Raw genomic sequence first — 19,716 nt, forward strand, 5'->3', positions numbered from 1 at the left:
ATTGGCTGGCAACATCTAGTGCTTAATTTCCCCCACTCCCAGGTAGGGGGAGACACCCACTTCACCATCTCAGCGATTTAGTTTCCAGGGCATCAGTGACAAACAACGCTTGCACATTGCCCTGTTGGGTGCAGGGTGCCTGCTTATGCAAATTAATAAAATGTAATTTGCATAGAAACCTTGGGGGCTCTGAGGTGTAGATGTGGCCTAAAATGTAGTACATAAATGGTGTGTTATCTTGCGGTGTCTGATAACCAGTTTTAGGTTATGATGACGGAGAGTTTCGAAATAAAAAAATAATAATAAAATGCACTGAAGCTCATCAGTCTTCAGATGTGGTGGCTGCATTTCTTTTTTTCTGGCCTTTTCCCATTACTTTCACAAGGTGATCCTGCCTGTAACCGTGCAATATCTATAGAGAAGAATAATTATCATCAACTCATGAAAGGAAGCATGTTAGGACTATAGTAAACCTACCCCTTTACTCATCTCCACAACATATAGGGGCATGCTCTGTAATAACATTTAAATTAAGCATCGTCAGTTCACTAGATAAAAATAGGTGCTGAAGTGATTTCTGACAACATAATCATTATTTTTGTATTGCATAAATATAACAAATACTTTCATTAAGATGGTCATAGATGGCTCGAAATTCTGCCGGCTCAGCAGGGATGCAAACATTTTGATCAACCTCATTCCTCTTTCCAACGGGATTGTTGAAAAACATTTCTTGGTCAGCCGGTTGCTTCCAATCGACTACAGCTGCCGATCAGTGTATTCCTCCATCCATCTCACTTTTTTGGCTGAGGGAATAACAATTTTTTTTATAAGCCAACTGGCTGATTGAAAAAAACGATCTAGCACAGTGACTGGCTAGCAGCACTAGGGTTGTTGGTATGAATACCAACCATGGCACTACCTGCACAGTGTTTGCATGCTCTCCCTGTGCCTGCGTGTGTTTCTTCCAGGCAATCCCACACTCCAAAGACATGCTGGAAGGTTAATTGCCTCCTGTCACAATTGGCCCCAATATGTGTATGTATGAATGCGAGTTAGGGACCTTATATTGTAAGCTTCTAGAGGGCAGGGACTGATGTCAATTTGTATATGCGTAAAGTGCTGCGTAAATTGATGAAGTTTCAAAAGTACTTATAATAAATAAAATAAACCCATGACAGGCATTAGTGTGTTTAAGGCCTCATGCACACTGAACGTTTTTAAAGCTGCTGTTTTTGGCTTCAGATGTTTTTTTTTCTACAGTCAATAAACACTCCAGCATGGTTTCCTATGTGTCCATGCACACATAGGCTCTTATCAACTGTTTTTGGCTGGGGTGTTTTTTGGCTGTAAACAAACCCCAAAACTAGTGGGGTCAGAGGGGAGTTTTTCAGCTGTTTTCAGCTGTAAAAATGCTCAAATGTAAAAAAAACACCCAAAAGCGCCAATACACGCTCGAAAAGCGTGACCCCCCCATGTTTTGACATTTTTGATCTATTGCAAAAACTGACTGCACAGCTACTGGTGTTTTTACAACTTTATTATAACGTCCAGTGTGCATGAGGCCTTATAGGCCAATAGAGAGCAAATGTGTTTATGGTTAGGATTTACATACATATGAAGGTTTATTTAGATATCTTACTGTTATAGAAAAGCTTTTTATCAATGGCTTTTAACAGATTGTTTATTACGTACATACTGCAGATACACATATAATATGTATTCCATATTCATAATAAAATGGGCACTCTTGCATGCTATGTCTTCGGTTGGCTGATTTGTGTATATAGAAGAGTTGTACACCTAGGAAATTACATGCAGGTCATGATCATTTGGAAATTAGAATCTGCTTTTAAATTGGATCAGCAAATTCTAACTCTGGTTTTACTCGATTCTAAGGAGAATATGCTCCATACTATGACAAAGTGATCTACATGCTAACTCAGAATTAGCAGTTCTCCAAGATGAGAATTCATAAAAGCATTATTAGAAATTCAGATAAATTCCAAGACTGTACTGCTGATCACAGTGTATAGCTTAAAGCAAGATAAAAATAATTATCAGTCTGATTCAATATAAGCTGCCTTATTACATTCACTTCATGACACTTTCTAACAGTATGTATAAATGATTGAAATAATTCCACAGAGCATAACTTGGTTTATGTCATAATGGTGAAGCCACCGGGGGATTGCTTTTGGTATTAAATCGAGAGATATCTGGGGGCAGAGGAAATTGGATAGGTCATATTCTGATCTTGATACCAGAAAGTTACAGCATTAACTTGGTTGGTAAGTTATTAAGCCAACTCCACCTCTCTACTTAATAAGATTAGCAAAAATAAACTGTATGACCTATTAAAGATTATATTTGCATTATGCGTCCATAAACATGGGCAATATTCTAGAAATTTCAACTCTTCTTAACCTGCTTTATTTAATGAAATTATCAAATGGATCAAAGCAACCTCACAATACCATTTCAATCAAGACTGTGAAATTATAAGAACAGGTGTGTAATATTGTCTTTACAAAGTGGCAGGATTGTGGGCAGTGTGTATGTCACTTAGGTTTCTTGCATACACATGGTGAGGGACTGGAGAGAAACTGTATTGTTTTCCCACTCTTTCCCCATTATACATGTACATTCGCTGGCGATTAGGGCTGTCTTACACGCTCCCTCTGCTGTGTGAAAAGGCAGAGTGCTGACAAAACACTGAAAATGGTTTAGGAGCTGCCTTTCATTTAGAGTTATTTGTACTCTGCAACAGGATATAGTTTTCTCTCCTCTCTCCCGGATACAGGAGCAGGCTCTTTGCGGTTGTGAACCACTGAACGTCCAACACATTGATCCTCCACAAAAGGGGAAGAGAATCACTTTACCATAAAAGCCAATTCCTTTATTGGAACGAAAAGTCACACCTACAATAGCGATCTAACAAATTTCACTCCACCAAAGGAGCTTAATAATAAATACTAAACTTAAATCATAGAAAAGCTCCTCTGGGGGAGTGAATGGCATCAGAGTGGTTATTGCAACAGGTGGACTTGGACTTTGTGAGTGCATCCTTTTTGTTCAAAATTATTCACATTGGCCTTTAGGCCCTTTTCAGACTGACAGATCGATCAGGTCCACCTGTCAGATTTTCAGGCAGACCAAATCTAATTCATACATCTGCAAGACAGCATCCACCGACACCGGTCGACATTGGATCCGGTCCACTAAAAACAGACCAATAGGGATCGGTTTCCCATCTGTCCAGCGGATCGTATGATAGTCGGATGGAAACAAACTAGCAGCCCATTTCCATCTGCCTGGCCCATAGAGAAGAGCAGGCTGTGTCCGCTCTACATAGCGGACAGATTCCTTGCTGAGCAGGTAGATCCGCATGACGGAGTCTGCCCTATCTGTAAGGGCCCTTATGGTGAGCTGCTAACTTCCCCTTTTGTGAAAGATTAATATGTCGGATATAAGGGCTACCCGTTTCCTTATAAAATAAAAAATGTGTATAATTATATATATATATATATATATATATATATATATATATATATATATATATTACACACACATGACTAAAATGTTTTATCAACGGTAATCCAGGTATAACTGCCAGAGCAGTTTAGCTGAGACAAAGATCTCCCGCCGGTTAAAGTGAAGGAAGCAGGTGCCTTTGCACCATTCAGGGAAGGAAGGAAAACTGCTGACCAACTCAGTGCATGAAGCATGAATATGTGAATAATTGTGGCCTTAGCCAGTGTCGCTCCAGCCACGCCAATTTGACCCGTGTGGGAGCTTGGTCTCAGAGGTTGGGAAAACAGAGCCATGCATAGGTTTAAATGAGCATCATCGGCTATGAATGGAATCAGTGCCGGTGTGTGTGATGCATATTGATGAAGACTGTGAAATGATGGCGTGGAAGTGGAGAAAAAAAAGGGAAGAAAAAAACGCAATCATGAGAAGATCATGTGATGAAAAAGTGAAAATAAGAATGAAGTAAAGAAAATGAATCAAATGTGTAATAAAACATAACGTGAAAAGGAAAAAATGTGATGTGGAAAAGGTTTATTTATGAAAATATATCTAAAAAACAATAATTTTTTTCCAAATTAAAAAAATGTATAATAATAAGTATATGTTATATAAAAACAAAAACAACCACCCTGTTTTTTCCCTATCTGCTGTCCTACATGATTGTTCCTGATGAGGACAACCAAATTGCTGTTTTTATACAACATATACGTATTACAATTTAAAAAAATTGATATTATAATTTTCATTAAAAAAAAAATACTTTTTCACAGCATATTTTTCCCGTTTCACTTTTTTTTTTTATTGCCCACTTTCATCACTTCCTTCACGTCATTATTGTTGCCCCAATCCTGTCCCATATAGCAGATCTCCAGCTGGCTTCTGTATGTAAACAAGCTAGCGGGTATCTTGGGTGAAGTCATTGATCCCCAAAGAAGACGTAGCAGTCGTGGTGGGAACAAACGTGAATTCCAGACTGGACTATGCAAATGCCCTTTACCTCGGGCTCCCAAAGTACCAAATCGCTCGTCTGCAAGTCGTACAGAATACGGCCGCCAGACTGGTGACTGGGAAAAGGACATGGGAATCAATCTTACCTTCGCTGAGAACCCTTCACTGGCTGCCAGTAAAAGACAGAATTGTATTTAAAGCACTCTGCCTGACACATAAGTGCATTCATGGGAAGGCGCCGCAATATCTTTGCGACAAGATAGAACCTCACAATTCTAATCGCGTTCTGCGATCCACTGACCAAAATCTGGTCAAGGTGCCAAAAACCAAATACAAGTCCAAAGGAGAAAGTAGGTTTGCTTTTCAAGGTCCGAGACTATGGAACGCTTTACCAACCAGCATTCGGTTGGAGGAAAACCACCTGACTTTCAGAAGACAGATTAAAACTCTGCTCTTTTGATGTCATAAGACAGGAAACATCAAGCGCCCAGAGGCGATTCAGTTTGCATGTGCCGCGCTATATAAGTTTTTCATTCATTCATCAAATATATTTTCAGGACTTGAAATTTTGAGCCCTGTGCTACATTATTTTTTCGTTATTTGCTATTTTTTCCCCCACAAAAGTGGAATTACCCTTTAAGTGTCCTCACATAATTTTTTTTGCAAAGGTGGTAAAGAATGTGTCTGACCAGCGCTGTGGCATTACTGAGAGAACTGAGTTTTAAGCTGGCCATAAATTAGTATAGATTTACAAATCATAGTTTTTATGAACATTCACACCAAAAGTCTCAGTACAGTGGATGACTTGACAAATGCCGTTCAAATTTACTTTTCGTTTTGCTTTTATATACTGTATATATTTTCTAAATGAGAACCACATTTCAATTTTTTTATAATTTTTGTTTGAGAAAGATTTTTCATCCTGTTCCTTTAAAATTTTGAACAACCATTCCTGAAAGTTTGAACAAAATTCTTCTAGTGCACGGCTGTGGCATAAGAAAATGTGGCAAGACTTTAAAAATGAAGGCTACTAACTGCATATCTATTTATTTGACGTCAATTGACCTTTATGGGTTTTTAAGATAAATGCTTTGGAAACATATTTGGTTCCTTCACCAGACATTTTACAATACTGGATCTGAAAATAATATACAGTATTAATACAAAGAACACCGAAGAGATTGAATAAAATACAACCATTTTCTCCCTGGCACTCAAGTGTGATAATAGTTTCTGTATAACATTAGGGTATACAGATAACAATCAAGGATTTAGAGAAGTAAAAAAAAAAAAAATGCATTGCCCAGGTACACAATGCCTTCGCATGTGATCCATGCAGACATTCTGGTTTCTCATCAAGTCAAAGTAAAGCATAAAATAGAGAAATTCAAGCAGTATTAAGCCCAAAAGCAAACTATTATATTGCAGCTTACCAATTCTTAGATTGCTGCATTCGTTTTCTTTTCTAGATTTTCTTTCTATTCTCATCTGGTTAGCCAACCAGTAACTCTGTTGTTTTTAGAAAAAAAAAATTGCTGTCTTGCAGATGCATCAGTTACAGGTAGGGTTGCACCAATTTTTTAAGACTGAGTACAAGTAACGATACTATTTTTCAAGTACTCGCCAATACTTTTTTTTAATGTCATGTGACAGTGGCACTGATGAGGCGTGAACTGTCAGTTTTTTATTTTTATATATATATATATATATATATATATATATATATATATATATATATATATATATATATATATATATATATATTTTTTTTTACAATTAAATTTTTTACAATTATATATATATATATATATATATATATATATACACACATACATATACACACACACACACACACACACATACATACACACATACACACATATATATATATATATATATATACACACACGCATACATTTTTTTTGGGGGGGGGGGCGGTGAGGGGGAGGGGACAGTGTCGGTGGTTTCCTTTTTTTTTTTAAATCAACCCTGTTGGAGGAGACAGGGAGAGGGACTGGGGACAGAGATTCCCCGGCTGCACTGAAGATAAATGGATAGGAGACAGCTGCTCCTGTTCATTCATAAACTGAAGCATCGTAAACACAGGTTACGATGCTCAGTAGGGACGAGCTCCGGTGTGTTTGCACACTCCATGTGCAGAGCCCGCCAGGAAGCCGGCACTGCGCTAATCTCAGGCAGCGAGACATTTCCTGATCTCTGCATCCGTGCCAACTGCCTGTGATTAGCGCAGCGCCGTGCAGACTTCCTGGAGGGCTCTGCACGTGGAGTGTGTAAACACGCCGGAGCTCATCCTTAATGCTCAGTTATAAATGGAAGGAGCCGGTAAATAACATATATACTGGCTCTTTCCTCCGCTCTCCATCCTGACAGATCTGGGACAGGGGAGGGTGGAGAAGCACAGATGGGGACCAGAGGACACAGGGGCACCAAAGGAGCAAAGGGAGGAGTGCACAGAGGAGGACATGGGGGGAACCAGAGGAGCACAGGAAGGAGGACATGGGGGGGGGAGGGGGGATTTAGGAGGACACGAAGGGGGACCAGACTGGAGCACACAAAAAAGGACATGGAGGGGGACTGGAGGAGGATACAGGGGACAGTCAGGGATGATTGGTGTGTTGGTGGGGGGGAGTTACAATCACAGATCTCCCTGTGTGGCTTTCAATAAAGCAGCTGAAAGCCATCGGAGGGAAAGCGTCTGTCAGATGCTTTATTGAAATCTATACAGGGAGATCAGTGATTGTAACTCCCCTCCCGATTGCCTCAACGATCATCCCCGACTGCCAAGGTATCAGGTTAAGCATCAGAGCTTTTGCACAAGTACAAATGCTCTGTATCCATGCAACCCTAGTTACAGGGATGTGACAAACCATTTAACATTGATAGGGCTTCTTACAATGATCAGCTTTTATTTATTAACCTTTATCTCTAAAGGAAAAACATGTTTGCTATAACTGCTTATAAAGTGTTAAATGAAGTTTGGCTTCAACTTGTTATTTAAATTTGCTAGTACATAAAACACTACACTTCCCACCCAAATTAAAATTCTGCTGTGCAAATGTGCCCCCTGTGTACCTTCATCCAGAGTGGGGGCACTCTAATACAGGAGGTGCATTACTGGCAAGATCATCAGAGGGGGGAAAAGCCTAAAAAATAAATCTAATATAGTCACCTGTAATATATGACATTGTTAGTTTTGGGTTTAATACTTTATCAAGATTTATATTATTAATACCACTTGAAAGAGAAATCTGGCAGTCTGGGCAAAATTTTGCACATTTTCACAAGTCCAAAGTTTTAATCTAATTTAGCATTCGCCACAAAACTGCAAGATGTTTGTTTACCATCAAATTGATTCTAGCCATTGATAAAACAAGTGGTGCTGTTATGGTTCATAAACTCCGAATTGCAAAGCTGTTTTATCGTATTTGCTTTCCAAAGGTAAAAGTTTGCCAGAAACTCCAGCCGCAATAAACATAATTAACATGATAAAGTGAGATCTAGAGCACAGTCATGTATAACGAGAGCATATGTGATGTGAAATTTAAAACAGGGTGACGGAGAGTGCTACATACCAGTGTGAGCAGAAAGAGGCGAGTGGGGTCGAGGAAGGGCTGGAGACTGACTGTTGCCAATTAAACTCTTCCTATTGCTGGTCCTACAACTGAAAAGCAGAAACACGTGTTACAATAAGTTTCAAACACGAAATCACATATAATTTCAAATAAAAAAAAAAACAAGAAAACAAAAAGAACACAACTGGATTATATTTGCCCTGGCTTCACCGATTATTATTTGCTTCACAAATTTCACAATTCACAAAGCGCCCAAATAATCCATTACATTTAAATGATAAATAGAAATAAAAAAGCTACTTATAATACTAGAGATGCACCAAAATTTCAGCAGGCGAAAAAGGTGTTTTCATAGGTCATGACATGACTCAAAAAATGCACGAAAAACATAACACGGGTGCTTTATTGATGCGTTCTTGCTGCGTTTTCAATGAGGAGGTGTGTTTTTTTTTTGGTGCAGCTTTAACTGGACAAAAATGCAGCAAGCAAGATTTTTAACACAATGGAAGCGCAACGGACCAGTCTAAAGACATACATGTAGCTGGATTCAAATAGACCGCAGCTTCTTTGCGGCGACTTAGCGTATCGTATTTACACTACGCCGCCGTAAGTTAGCTAGGCAAGTACTGTATTCACAAAGTACTTGCCTGCTAAGTTACAGCGGCGTAGAGTAAATGTGGCCGGCGTAAACGCGCCTAATTCAAATTATGCTGAGGGGGCGTGTTTTATGTTAATGGAGGGTGACCTGACGTGATTGACGTTTTTTACGAAGGGCGGATGCGCCGTCCATGTACATATCCCAGTGTGCATTGCGGCAAAGTACGCCGCAAGGACGTATTGGTTTCGACGTGGATGTAAATTACGTTCAGCCCTATTCACGGACGACTTACGCAAACGACGTAAAATTTTCAAATTTCAACGCGGGAACGACGGCCATACTTAACATTACTAGTCTAGCTATTTGATGGAATAACTTTACGTCTGAAAATGCCTTACGTAAACGGCGTATCTTTACTGCGACGGGCGCGCGTACGTTCGTGAATAGGCGTATCTAGTGATTTACATATTCTACGCCGAGCGCAATGGAAGCACCACCTAGCAGCCAGCCTAAATATTGCACCCTAAGATACGACGGCGCAAGCTGTCATATCTTAGATAGGTTTAAGTGTATCTCTGTTTGAGAATACACTTAAACTTAGGACGGCGCAGATTTCGAGTTAGGTCGGCGTATCTACTGATACGCCAGCCTAACTCTATGTGAATCTAGCTAATAGAATTTAAAAGGGATACATTTTTCTTGAGGTTTTCTTGCGCTGAAGGTGCCAATAATGGCCGACAAATTCATATTAATTTAAATTCATGACATAAATTAAAATGTCGAATATAATACAATTAAATATAACATATTTTTTTTTAAAACTGTAATTTTTGGTTTCGGCCAAGTGCATTCTGAGTTTCAAAAATTTCCATTCAGGGCACCTCTATATAATACTAAAACAATGTTTTCCTTGCAGACGTGCATCTAATTCAGATCACATAAGCAGATGAATCTGCATAAAGATCAGCTATAAAAAGGAAAGCACAATTCATTTTTAGTAAACAAATGCTGTGAGTAATGCTGGCCATACACTATACGAAAATTCGGCCGACATTCGGTCGTTAAGAAAGATCTTTCGTTTTTCGAACAGTTAATGGGCACAAAATCGATAATTGTTTGGACGTTCTTGAGCCAAAAAAACGAAGAACAAGTTTGGAAATTTTCTGCCGAACGAACGATAAATCGGAAGGGTTAATGTGTTTCCCGTCTGAACTTTTTTTTTTTTATGTCTACTGAACAATTTATCGGTCATTACATGATGGCACTATTGTTTGTGCTCACAATCGAATTTTCGTTTTTCGAAAGTTTGTTCGGATGATTTTTCGTGGAGTATATGGCCAGCATTACTGAAGCAGTGCTTACCCAAAAGTAGATTTTGATCTTACTTTCGGTTTTTAAAATGGCTGCTCTTCCATATTTTTATTACTTCATGAACTGAGATTTAGTGCTGGTAAACACTTGGATCGCACATTAAAAAGTGCCACAATCGCTGCGATTTTGCAGCCTATTAATTTGAATGCTTTATAAATCGCACCGGAATGCAGAACAATTAGTGCATGCATTACTTTTTAAAAACACGTTATGTAATAAGCAAATTTACACAGAAATAAGGTTTTAATATAAAAAATATATATAAAAAAAATATAAAACACACATTGATAACAATATTATATCAAGCTGATCTATTTAAACTGTTTACATTTTTTGAAAACACTATATATTCCCTCTAAAATATGTAAGTTACAAAGCTGTAGCTCTCACAGCTCTGTTCTGGTCCATTGTATCAGCTGGAATGCTTCTATACCGCGGTTGTTGGCTTCTAGACTGGACTGAATGGCTCCTGATTTTCATATGAATTTTCCACCTCTGCAGGATTTGAATATGAAGATGCAGTTCACTGGTTTATAAAATAATTTGGGCAGGAAAATAGCCGACCTTCAGCTAAGACCGCAGAGACAACTGCTGCTATAGTCAACTAGCCTAGTAATTAGGTTGGCTTCATGCTATGGAAGAGAAGCAAATGCTTCAGATCAGCCTCGTCCTGCCAGCTTCTACCCGCCCAGGACACATGCTATGTATACTTGCATGTTTAAACAGCGGAACCTTCTTCCACATTAGTGTCAAACCGGCAATATCTAACCAGCATTACAGAGCCATGTAAATTTCCATAGGCCGCATTATAACTTGAATTTTTCACGGTATGAATATTTCATGGGCTAAGCAAATTCCCTTGTATTTATCCACTTATACCGCCGAGAAGAACAGCAACTTATCAAAAAATGTGATGATACAATAATTATAGATTTCATTGTCAAGTCTGTGTATAAATGGCACAGGCAATTTATACTAAACCTATCACATTAATAAAGATAATCATCAGTTCTTGTGCACTGCAGTATCCAGATGTGGGTAGAATCAGATGACACAACAAACCGCAAAGACAAAACAAAAACAATATCAAATTGTAGCAATGAAAAGAAAAAAATTAATTCTTGAAAATATACACCCAGCACAGGGCAGAGTTGAATATTGCATGAAAACTCCAAACAAAAACACGAAAAATCAGTAATAAATGTGTAGACTTGCACGGATTTATAAAAAAAAATCCTTTATTGCTATATGGATTGTTTACTATTTCTCAGGGTATTTATAGCTCCCTATTTCCTTTAGAGCCGGTTCACACTCGGGCAACTCGTCAGGCGACTCAGCCGCCTGACAAGTCGCGATTCGCTCTAATTAATGGAACCGTTCTAATAGGAGCGACTCAAGTCGCTCCAACTTAGAAAAAGGTTCTTGTACGAAATTTTAAAGCACGCTATCCCACATTTGTCTGCGGAAAACCCGACAACAAATGTCCGATGAAGCATACAAATGGTCGGATTTTCCCACAACAGCCTGTTATCACACTTTTTCCGTCAGAAAATCCAAAACTGTGTACGAGGCTTAAGGCTAAATGCCAAAACGCGCAAGCCCTGTATTTTGTACCACACCAGGATTAATACATTTATTCATTGCAGAAGATCGAGCTGCCAGCTTTCCTTTATCTACAGACTGGCTGAATTCCATGAATTTCCTGCAAGACTGACACTTCTGGATGTGTTGATATTTGTCCCCCCCACTGGACTCAGTGGCCCCTTCCAACAGCAACCACATCATTTCTATGTCCAGCAATGACAGTGGTAAGTGGAAGAAACCACTCAGTGCTATAGGGGACCAAGAGATTGGAACTCTTGGACATGACAATTTGTGAAGAAATCACTTGTCAGTTTCATTGGATCAGGGCAGGTTTACACCTACAGTCCATGTCCCTGTGCGACTCAGTATAGTGCGATTTTCAGCCGATTCATTTGAACAGGCTGAAATTGTCCTGGATCACACAAAGTTTTTCCTGCCCTTCTTTTTTTTATTGCATAGCACTTTGGTACCATGGGAGGTCGGTTTTGGGTTGTCGTTACGATTATATTGACACCTGCAGAAGATCATACACCCAGTGGACGGTGTAGGAAACGCACACGGATCATAGGTTTCCCGTTCTGCTTGCTGGCGCAAACAAGCCCTTTAGGGCAGCACAGGAATTCAGATTTCTTCTTAGCATGTCAGACTTTTTGTGCACTGTACGCCAACAGAGCCAATTTAAAGGAAAACCTGATTGATTCCTACTGATGCCTCTCCATCTCTAAATGGGTGCTGCTGTACAAGGGATGAGAGCGATGGAGACACATTAAGATACCTACTCAGGTTATGTGTGAAAATATATTGTTTTTTTATTTTAAAGTAATACACAAGTAAATTAAATTATGTTTCCTACATCTGCCCCGTAGTTCGGCTTTAAAATGTATTTTGCAGCCACATTGGAATTACACCTACTTTATATTTGTTACATGTTCTCATTAACAAAGCATAATTTATAAAACATGTAAAAAAAAATGCTGGTTACCTTTTAAAGTGCTTTTTACCCACTTACAAATCCTTATATGCTCTGCCTGCTTTGTAATGTTTAGGAAACATATGTAACCATGTCTGCACTATGTTCACAGTTCTTCGTTATCAGCTATAAACTGTCCTTCCTAACAAAGGGTTAAAGATTTATAAACTGCCCTCCTGTATTGTATGTAAAAGGATAGTGTGGGGACAAAGCTACTTGTGGCTGTCTAGAAACTATTAGAATCCTTCTCCTTCCGACTTCGGCAGCTGATCCACCTGATCAGCCGAGAATCTGTCCGCTTAGTAGGTGGATGACAGGTCCATGTCTGCTCCACTTATGCAGAGCAGGCATGGACACAGCCTGCTTTCCTCTATGGGCGGTCAAATGTACATGCACCGCCTGTCCATTTACATCCAACCGTCATCCTATCCGACAGATATCTGCTTTTAGCGGATCGAATTTCTGTTGACACCTGCCGCTCCATAGAGGGCAATGGGTGGTCCGATCGGGTCCACCTGAAAAACTGACAGGCGGACCTGCTCGGCCTGCTAATTAATGTTACTACGTAACGCTGTCACCTCATATGCTAAATTTCCACCAAATAATTCAAACCTTTAAGAAATTGTGTATAAATCTCATTATGTCCAGACAAAGTGCTCAAAATACTATAATACAGTGCTCTTGTGAATAACCAATCCACGCAACCAATGCACAGTGCTCTTGCCAAAATAGTTCATAAAGTGCTGTGTGAAATTATAGGCCATCGTCTCTATGCTCTATGTAAAGCTCCATGATCATGATCTTACCACTCAGGCCGGGTGAGGTGTGTGGTGGCCGAACTATCTCTAGATGTTTATGTGTGTTATACCATGGTGGTGGTAGCAAGTTTGCTTGCATGACAGGAGAGGATACCCAAAGATCACCCCTACTTTCCAGGTGGTCCATGGTGTCCAAGAAACCAGAAGTAGGAAGCCGGTGTTCAGCGGAATGGGGGCATGGCTACATGTTTCGAGGCATCTACCTCTTACTCAAGCCATTTTTTGATAACTTTAAAGGCAATGGGTACATTGGCGGTGAATTATCCGACCCCAGTGACTCACTGGCTGGGCACTGGTCTCCACACTTCCTGGTCATGTTGAGAGGACAATATACAGCACATTTTTAACTATTATCCTTCGAAGATGTACTCATTGCCTTAATAGGTATTGATTAGCATGACAGTATAACGTTTTTGTATAAAAAGAATAAAGTATTATGTGATATACACCATTATACAGTTTTAATGCAATTTTTATATTATAGATGGTAAAGCTCTTTATTTGAGGTCTATGCACCCCTGAAGAAGATAAGCAATTTAGAAACGCGTTGGATATTGATCATCCTCACTTTCAGTTTTGGTGATCCCAATTTGAGTACATTGCATGTGTAAACTTTATGAATGCATTTTAAATTGTATTGCAATCATTTTTTATACTGTGCATTGAAGAAAGACTTTGTAAACGTTGTAATCATTCTAAGACGTTAAAGTCCCATTATGAGGGTGTTCTCTTACATACACTATCCTTGCAATGTATACAGTTTACAGATAACAAAACAAAAGAACAGAAGGTTTACCAAGTCAGACTGTCTACACATACCTCGAATGCCGTACCAACAGAGAGATAGGGAAGTATGAAAAATATAAGTTAAAGAACAAAGTGCAGCAAACCGGTGCACTTAGCAGTTTTATAAATAGGCCCCATATTGCTGAATATCCCCTTTAAACACTGTTTATGCAACACATTAGTGTGTATTTATGTACAGATATTTCAGAAAAGCTGCAGTTATTTGTTTATCCTGCATGCCTTAGACAACATAATCGCTGGTGCCACTTTCAAGACTGATGATGCCTGTAAATCTCACATGAAGCCCAGAGCAGCTTGCTGACATTAGTTATACCCAGCAGAATTGGTCATGAAATGACTGTCTGCAAACCATATGGGCTCATATTCAAGAAAAGATTAAAAGCTATTGAAATTTATTTTTATAGCTGGACCACAAAGCTTCTTAAATGCATCCATTATCAAAAATGTATGGCTGAGAAAAATGAGCCTGCTTAACTGAGGGTGGCTTTTAACCACAGACATGTTTTTACTTTATAACACGTTATTTAGAGAGGGAGCTTACGGACCATTTACATCTTTGCTGTGTATTAACATATGCAAGGTAAAGTGTGTTGCATAAGTGGGCAGCCCATTCATTTGATAAAAAATTAAGTTTTACAATGCAGAGCACCACAATGCACAGTGCATTACTGTGTGTTGTGGTACGTTGCAATCTACGGGCATTGGGAAAGGTGGCACTGCAGCATACCAACACGCACAATGGCGACACACCAGGCCCTGAAAGAATATGTATAACCAAAATCTTTTTTGCTTAGTTTTGGATAGTTTAGTTAATGATTAAAACTTCCATCAATTAACATAATTATTTGCTGTCTGTGTCCTGCTGGGGAGATTTTCTTTAGTTTCCTGCCCAGGAGATTTATCAGAAAGTGATAAAAAAATTATTTTCAAAATAAAGGAAATTTCTCTCTTAGTTGTCACCAGAACACGTTATAAAATGTACCTTCACCTTCTGTTCTGGTGACAACTTGAAAATTTTGAGTTTCCCATTACTCTCATTCTCAGTGACAATGGACACCAGGAAAAATAGAAACCCCTGCCAGGGTTGCTAATCCTTTCCTATTTATTCAAAAATGAAAAGTTTTGGCTGCACATAAACTTTGCAGTTGGTCATCCACATTTTACAATTAAAAATTTGTGAGTTTCCTTCACTTTCAGTTCTGGTGACAGTGGTCACCAAGACAAACAGAAAGATTCATGCTGCGTACACACGATCGGTAGTTCCGACAAGAAAAGTCCGATGTGAGCTTTTGGTTGGAAATTCCGACCGTGTGTATGCTCCATTGGACTTTTGCGGTCGGAATTTCCACCAACAAAAGATTGAGAGCAGGTTCTCTATTTTTCAGACAGAAAAAGTTCCAATCAGAAAATCCACTCACCTGTATGCAATTCCGACACGCAAAAAAACATGCATGCTTGGAATCAAGCAGAAGAGCCGAACTGCCTATTGAACTTCATTGATCTTGGCTCATCGTACATCTGGTACGTCACCGTGTTCTTGACAGTCAGAATTCCCAACAAGAGTTGTGTGACCGTGTGTATACAACACAAGTTTGAGCCAACATTCCGTCAGAAAAACGATCGGAATTTCCGATCGTATGTACGCGGCATAACTCTCTAAAGATGGCCAAAGACTGTTAGTAGTTTTGTTTTTTCGTTGAGACAACAACAACAAAAAAAGGGGACCAATTCCTCTATCCGCACAAATGAGGTGGATAGAGAATTCCCCATGTCGGGACATGGTATTGTGACAGCCGGACCCACAGACTGAAATGCAGCTGCTGATTGATTTCTTCGAAGGGACACGTAAAATTTTACTCAATCAATTGACTTCCATCGAGGTGGGACGGGCACACACAAATTTAGATGGTCCCTGTTGAACTGGTCAAATTTCAATTAGTGTATGTTCTACTTAACAGGGTCATAGACCTCAATACAAATCTGAAAAGGGGTTCCAATCCTTGACTCCTCTACTGAAAAAGTAAAAAAAAAAAAGTGGCTGACATTTTGGCCTTAGACATAAACAATTCTGTCTTTTAACATTTTGTAAAATAATATTTATGCTCCAACTATTTTATTTTTAATGGTTATAACCTTAACGATTTTCCATTTTGTCAATTCCATTTTTAGAACTCTGCTGTGGAGAGATCGGTCACTGAGGTTCAAGCTGGAGCAATTGCAACGTGCCAAAATATAGTCTCCTGTTGAAGTTGAATTTCCTAGCCCGTGGTTATGCTACTTGACAGCCAAGCTGCAACATAAGATTGGTGGTATGCATAGCTCTCCAGTAGCGCCTCACTTCCCTAAGGATTCCACATTATCCATAGTCCTGCATTTGACAGAATGCCAAGACGTTCTTGGGAGTTTGAAATCCTTCCACTTCTGTAATTCTAAGAAATTTGACTTAACCTATATCTTAATGCATAAAATTTGGACCAAGGCCAAACAATTGCAGCAGGTGAAGATTTTTTACTAGTTACAGCCCCATATAGCATAATGGTTCTTACCCAGAATTAACTAAACTTCAGTATGCTTCAAAATGGCAAATATGTGGAATTACTCACCTGCACCATATTTTTAAGGACATCAATTTGGTGTTATTCTTTGAACTAAATTCCAGATATAACCTTCCCATCTATATATCCATTTTATTATTTGCAACTTAAACATGCAGTGAATGCACAGGGACCCTCTTGGGACTTGCATCCATCTCCCACCGCCATCTGAAACTTTATGGAAAATACCCGGCAACTAAAGATTTCATCTCCCACTGCTTTGCTCCTCTTATCCTATCTGGAGGATTACCCGTGCAAAGCAATGATGAGTCAAGATGATGATGTAGGTCCAATGTAAAAGACCAAAAGAAAAGACTCTTAAAATCTTTCAATTGAGTTCCTTAAACGACAAAGTCTTTTCTAACTCTATATGGCTTTCCGTGCTCACTATACTCCCCTAAACTTAGATAAAATAGGTCTTTTGGAGATCTTCTATGTAGTAAGTGTCGCAGAGATCATGGTGACCTTATTTACATGCTAAGCTTTATAGATACTGGACCAGGGTAAGAAAAATATAGTTTTCCAAACTAAAATTAAATTGAATCCCAAACAATGTCTAGTGTGACTCTTACTGTAATATTGGAAGTCTGAGCAACCACCATATAATTAGGAATAGTTTCACTACATGGGAAACACTCTTTGTCTTGAGCGTACTATTTTCCAGCATAGAGGATGCCCAGCTAAATTTGAAAAAATTATGGGATAACTCATTGACCACACCTATTAGACTTGTATTAAGCAGAATTTTATGATACACCTAGTATCTACTGTGCTATGTAACTGCAGTCCATGCTCATTTGCATTGGTTTTATGGGTTGGTATTGTGATACTTTGTTATGTGTCTATTCTGCATGTTAAGATATACGTATTCTGGGTGTTTCTTGTTCAGTGTGATAACCATTGTTTTACCAATGGTGTACACTCACGAAACCTTTGTCTGATAAAAAATAAATAAAAAGGTATGTTAACATTAAAAACCTTGGTTGTATGCATGCAACAACTGCCAATCCAGAACCTTTGTTTTTTGTTTTATTGCTTGCATGAATAAGATCCTTCTTAACACAAAATAATATTGTAATATGGTAATGCTTACAAATTAATTTTAATACATTTTTATTTCTCTCATGTTTTCATCAATAATTGGAGACATGGGTACCCCATATATAGTGTTTTATCCTCTCAGAAATTACTATTCTTTTCCAGCAATCGCTGTCAGCGCTTAGCAGATTTCCTATTATAAATACTAGCCGTTAGAAAAACACTTCAACTATGCATTTATTTTGCCATCTCTCTCACACTTTGATATCAAATCATTAAGCAGGTTTCTTCATTACAGAGGAATGGCACAGATCTTGGCGCTCAGATTGTCGCAACAGAGATTTACCCACAGGCCTCTACAAGGCCTTCTCAATATTAATTTATAGCAGTCTCTCTGTGCAGCCTCAAAGCTATGAATGACATATTAAACACAAAAACAACAAAGCTGCCAGCTATAATAAGGCGATAAAGATTGCGCTAATTACTGCTCTGGCACTAAATTAATCTAATTTTTCCATGCTCAGACAAAAACGCTCACCACCTGAAGACATTTGTCACTGCTGTTTGTTTCCAAACATCACATTTCCCCAAAAGCAACAGTCAATAAAAAAGTGATTAATTACTGTCTGCAAGTCAATCGGTAGCAGACAAGCCTGCTCCCAGATATGGCTGGGTCAGACAAAGCCAATAATGACTTTAAATTGAAAAGACAGAAAATCAGTGAGTAAGGTATCAGGTCATTACGTAAATCCCAGGCAAGGAATTAGCACCAGTGACATCATCTATGATCTCAGATGGGTCATCTTACCATTCATTTGAAAATGTCTTGCAGCTTCTTAAAGTGGACCAGAAGAGAAGATTGACTTTCCTATACGGAAACATCTAGAAATGTTAATTGTGCCTAAACTGTACCCTTTGTTTCAAATTCCTCCCAAATATCAGTCTTATAGCTGAATATGTGCACAGTGAGATCATCTAAAGCACTAATCTCACCAGATTAGGAGTACGATTTGGTGAGGTCACTACTGTCCTGATAACTGTTCCCCTTACTGGAGAGAAAGCTATACTTTGAGGGCCTGCAGTGCAATCCTCTTCCCTGCTTCTGAGCCATTCATTCTGTGGACATGAGCTTTCTGCTGCCGGTTTTTGAGCAGTCCTTCCACTAATTTATCAAACCACCAGTCATCGGGGGAGGGGGGAGCAATGCCCTGCTTCTCTATCCAAATGGCCACCTCCACACAGAGATATAATGTACACATGGCACGGTTAGCCAGTTATAGGGAAAAGATCAGCTGCACAAAGTGTGTGGGCAATACGGGTGACCAGTCCCTCTCTTTGCCTTTTTTGGGGCAAACCTTCAATAATACAGGTCCTCTTTAAGAACGGTGTAATGTTTTCACGTAGCAATGCCAAATGCACATCTTCTATTAATATGTAGAATTTCACTCCTAGCATTTGAAATTTTGTTCACATTAGATTTCTAAATCATCAATAATTAGTGTTACTAAACTCAGGACCCTGCATTCATTATATCTGGTCTTCCACAGTACATAGGACATAAAAATACTATTATTTAAGTAAATATAAACTGCTAAATACCTTTTCTCATCAGCTGTATATAGCAGTCTTGTGACTTCTATCAGTGTCCGGCCGAGCACTGGTTAAAGTGGATGTAAACCCTCTCCTATACCCAGTGAAGTGAATAGCCTTAGATGATACACAGAGATGAAACAAATCTCCCTACATAAGTTTTACTGGTATATCTGCTGGCTTCAACTTATTTATATTCTTTAGAAAGTGCACAGTGTGTTAGAGATTTTCTCTTCCTGTTCAGCACTGGGAGTGGATTCTTGGCATACAG

At 38.9% G+C, this 19,716-nt stretch overlaps 1 protein-coding gene across 6 annotated transcripts in view; it reads right to left on the minus strand.

The window, feature by feature from the left end:
- MAST4 (microtubule associated serine/threonine kinase family member 4) overlaps positions 1-19,716 on the minus strand; it is a 742,993-nt gene that overhangs the window by 163,182 nt on the left and 560,095 nt on the right. For all 6 annotated transcript variants that reach the window (XM_040339988.1, XM_040339978.1, XM_040339995.1 and 3 more), the window contains one exon: positions 8,076-8,164. In XM_040339988.1, coding sequence (XP_040195922.1) covers positions 8,076-8,164 — 89 coding nt within the window. The remainder of the gene's footprint in view (positions 1-8,075; positions 8,165-19,716) is intronic.

Source organism: Rana temporaria, chromosome 1 (genome assembly GCF_905171775.1).
Source record: "Rana temporaria chromosome 1, aRanTem1.1, whole genome shotgun sequence".
Classification (NCBI taxonomy): domain Eukaryota; kingdom Metazoa; phylum Chordata; class Amphibia; order Anura; family Ranidae; genus Rana; species Rana temporaria.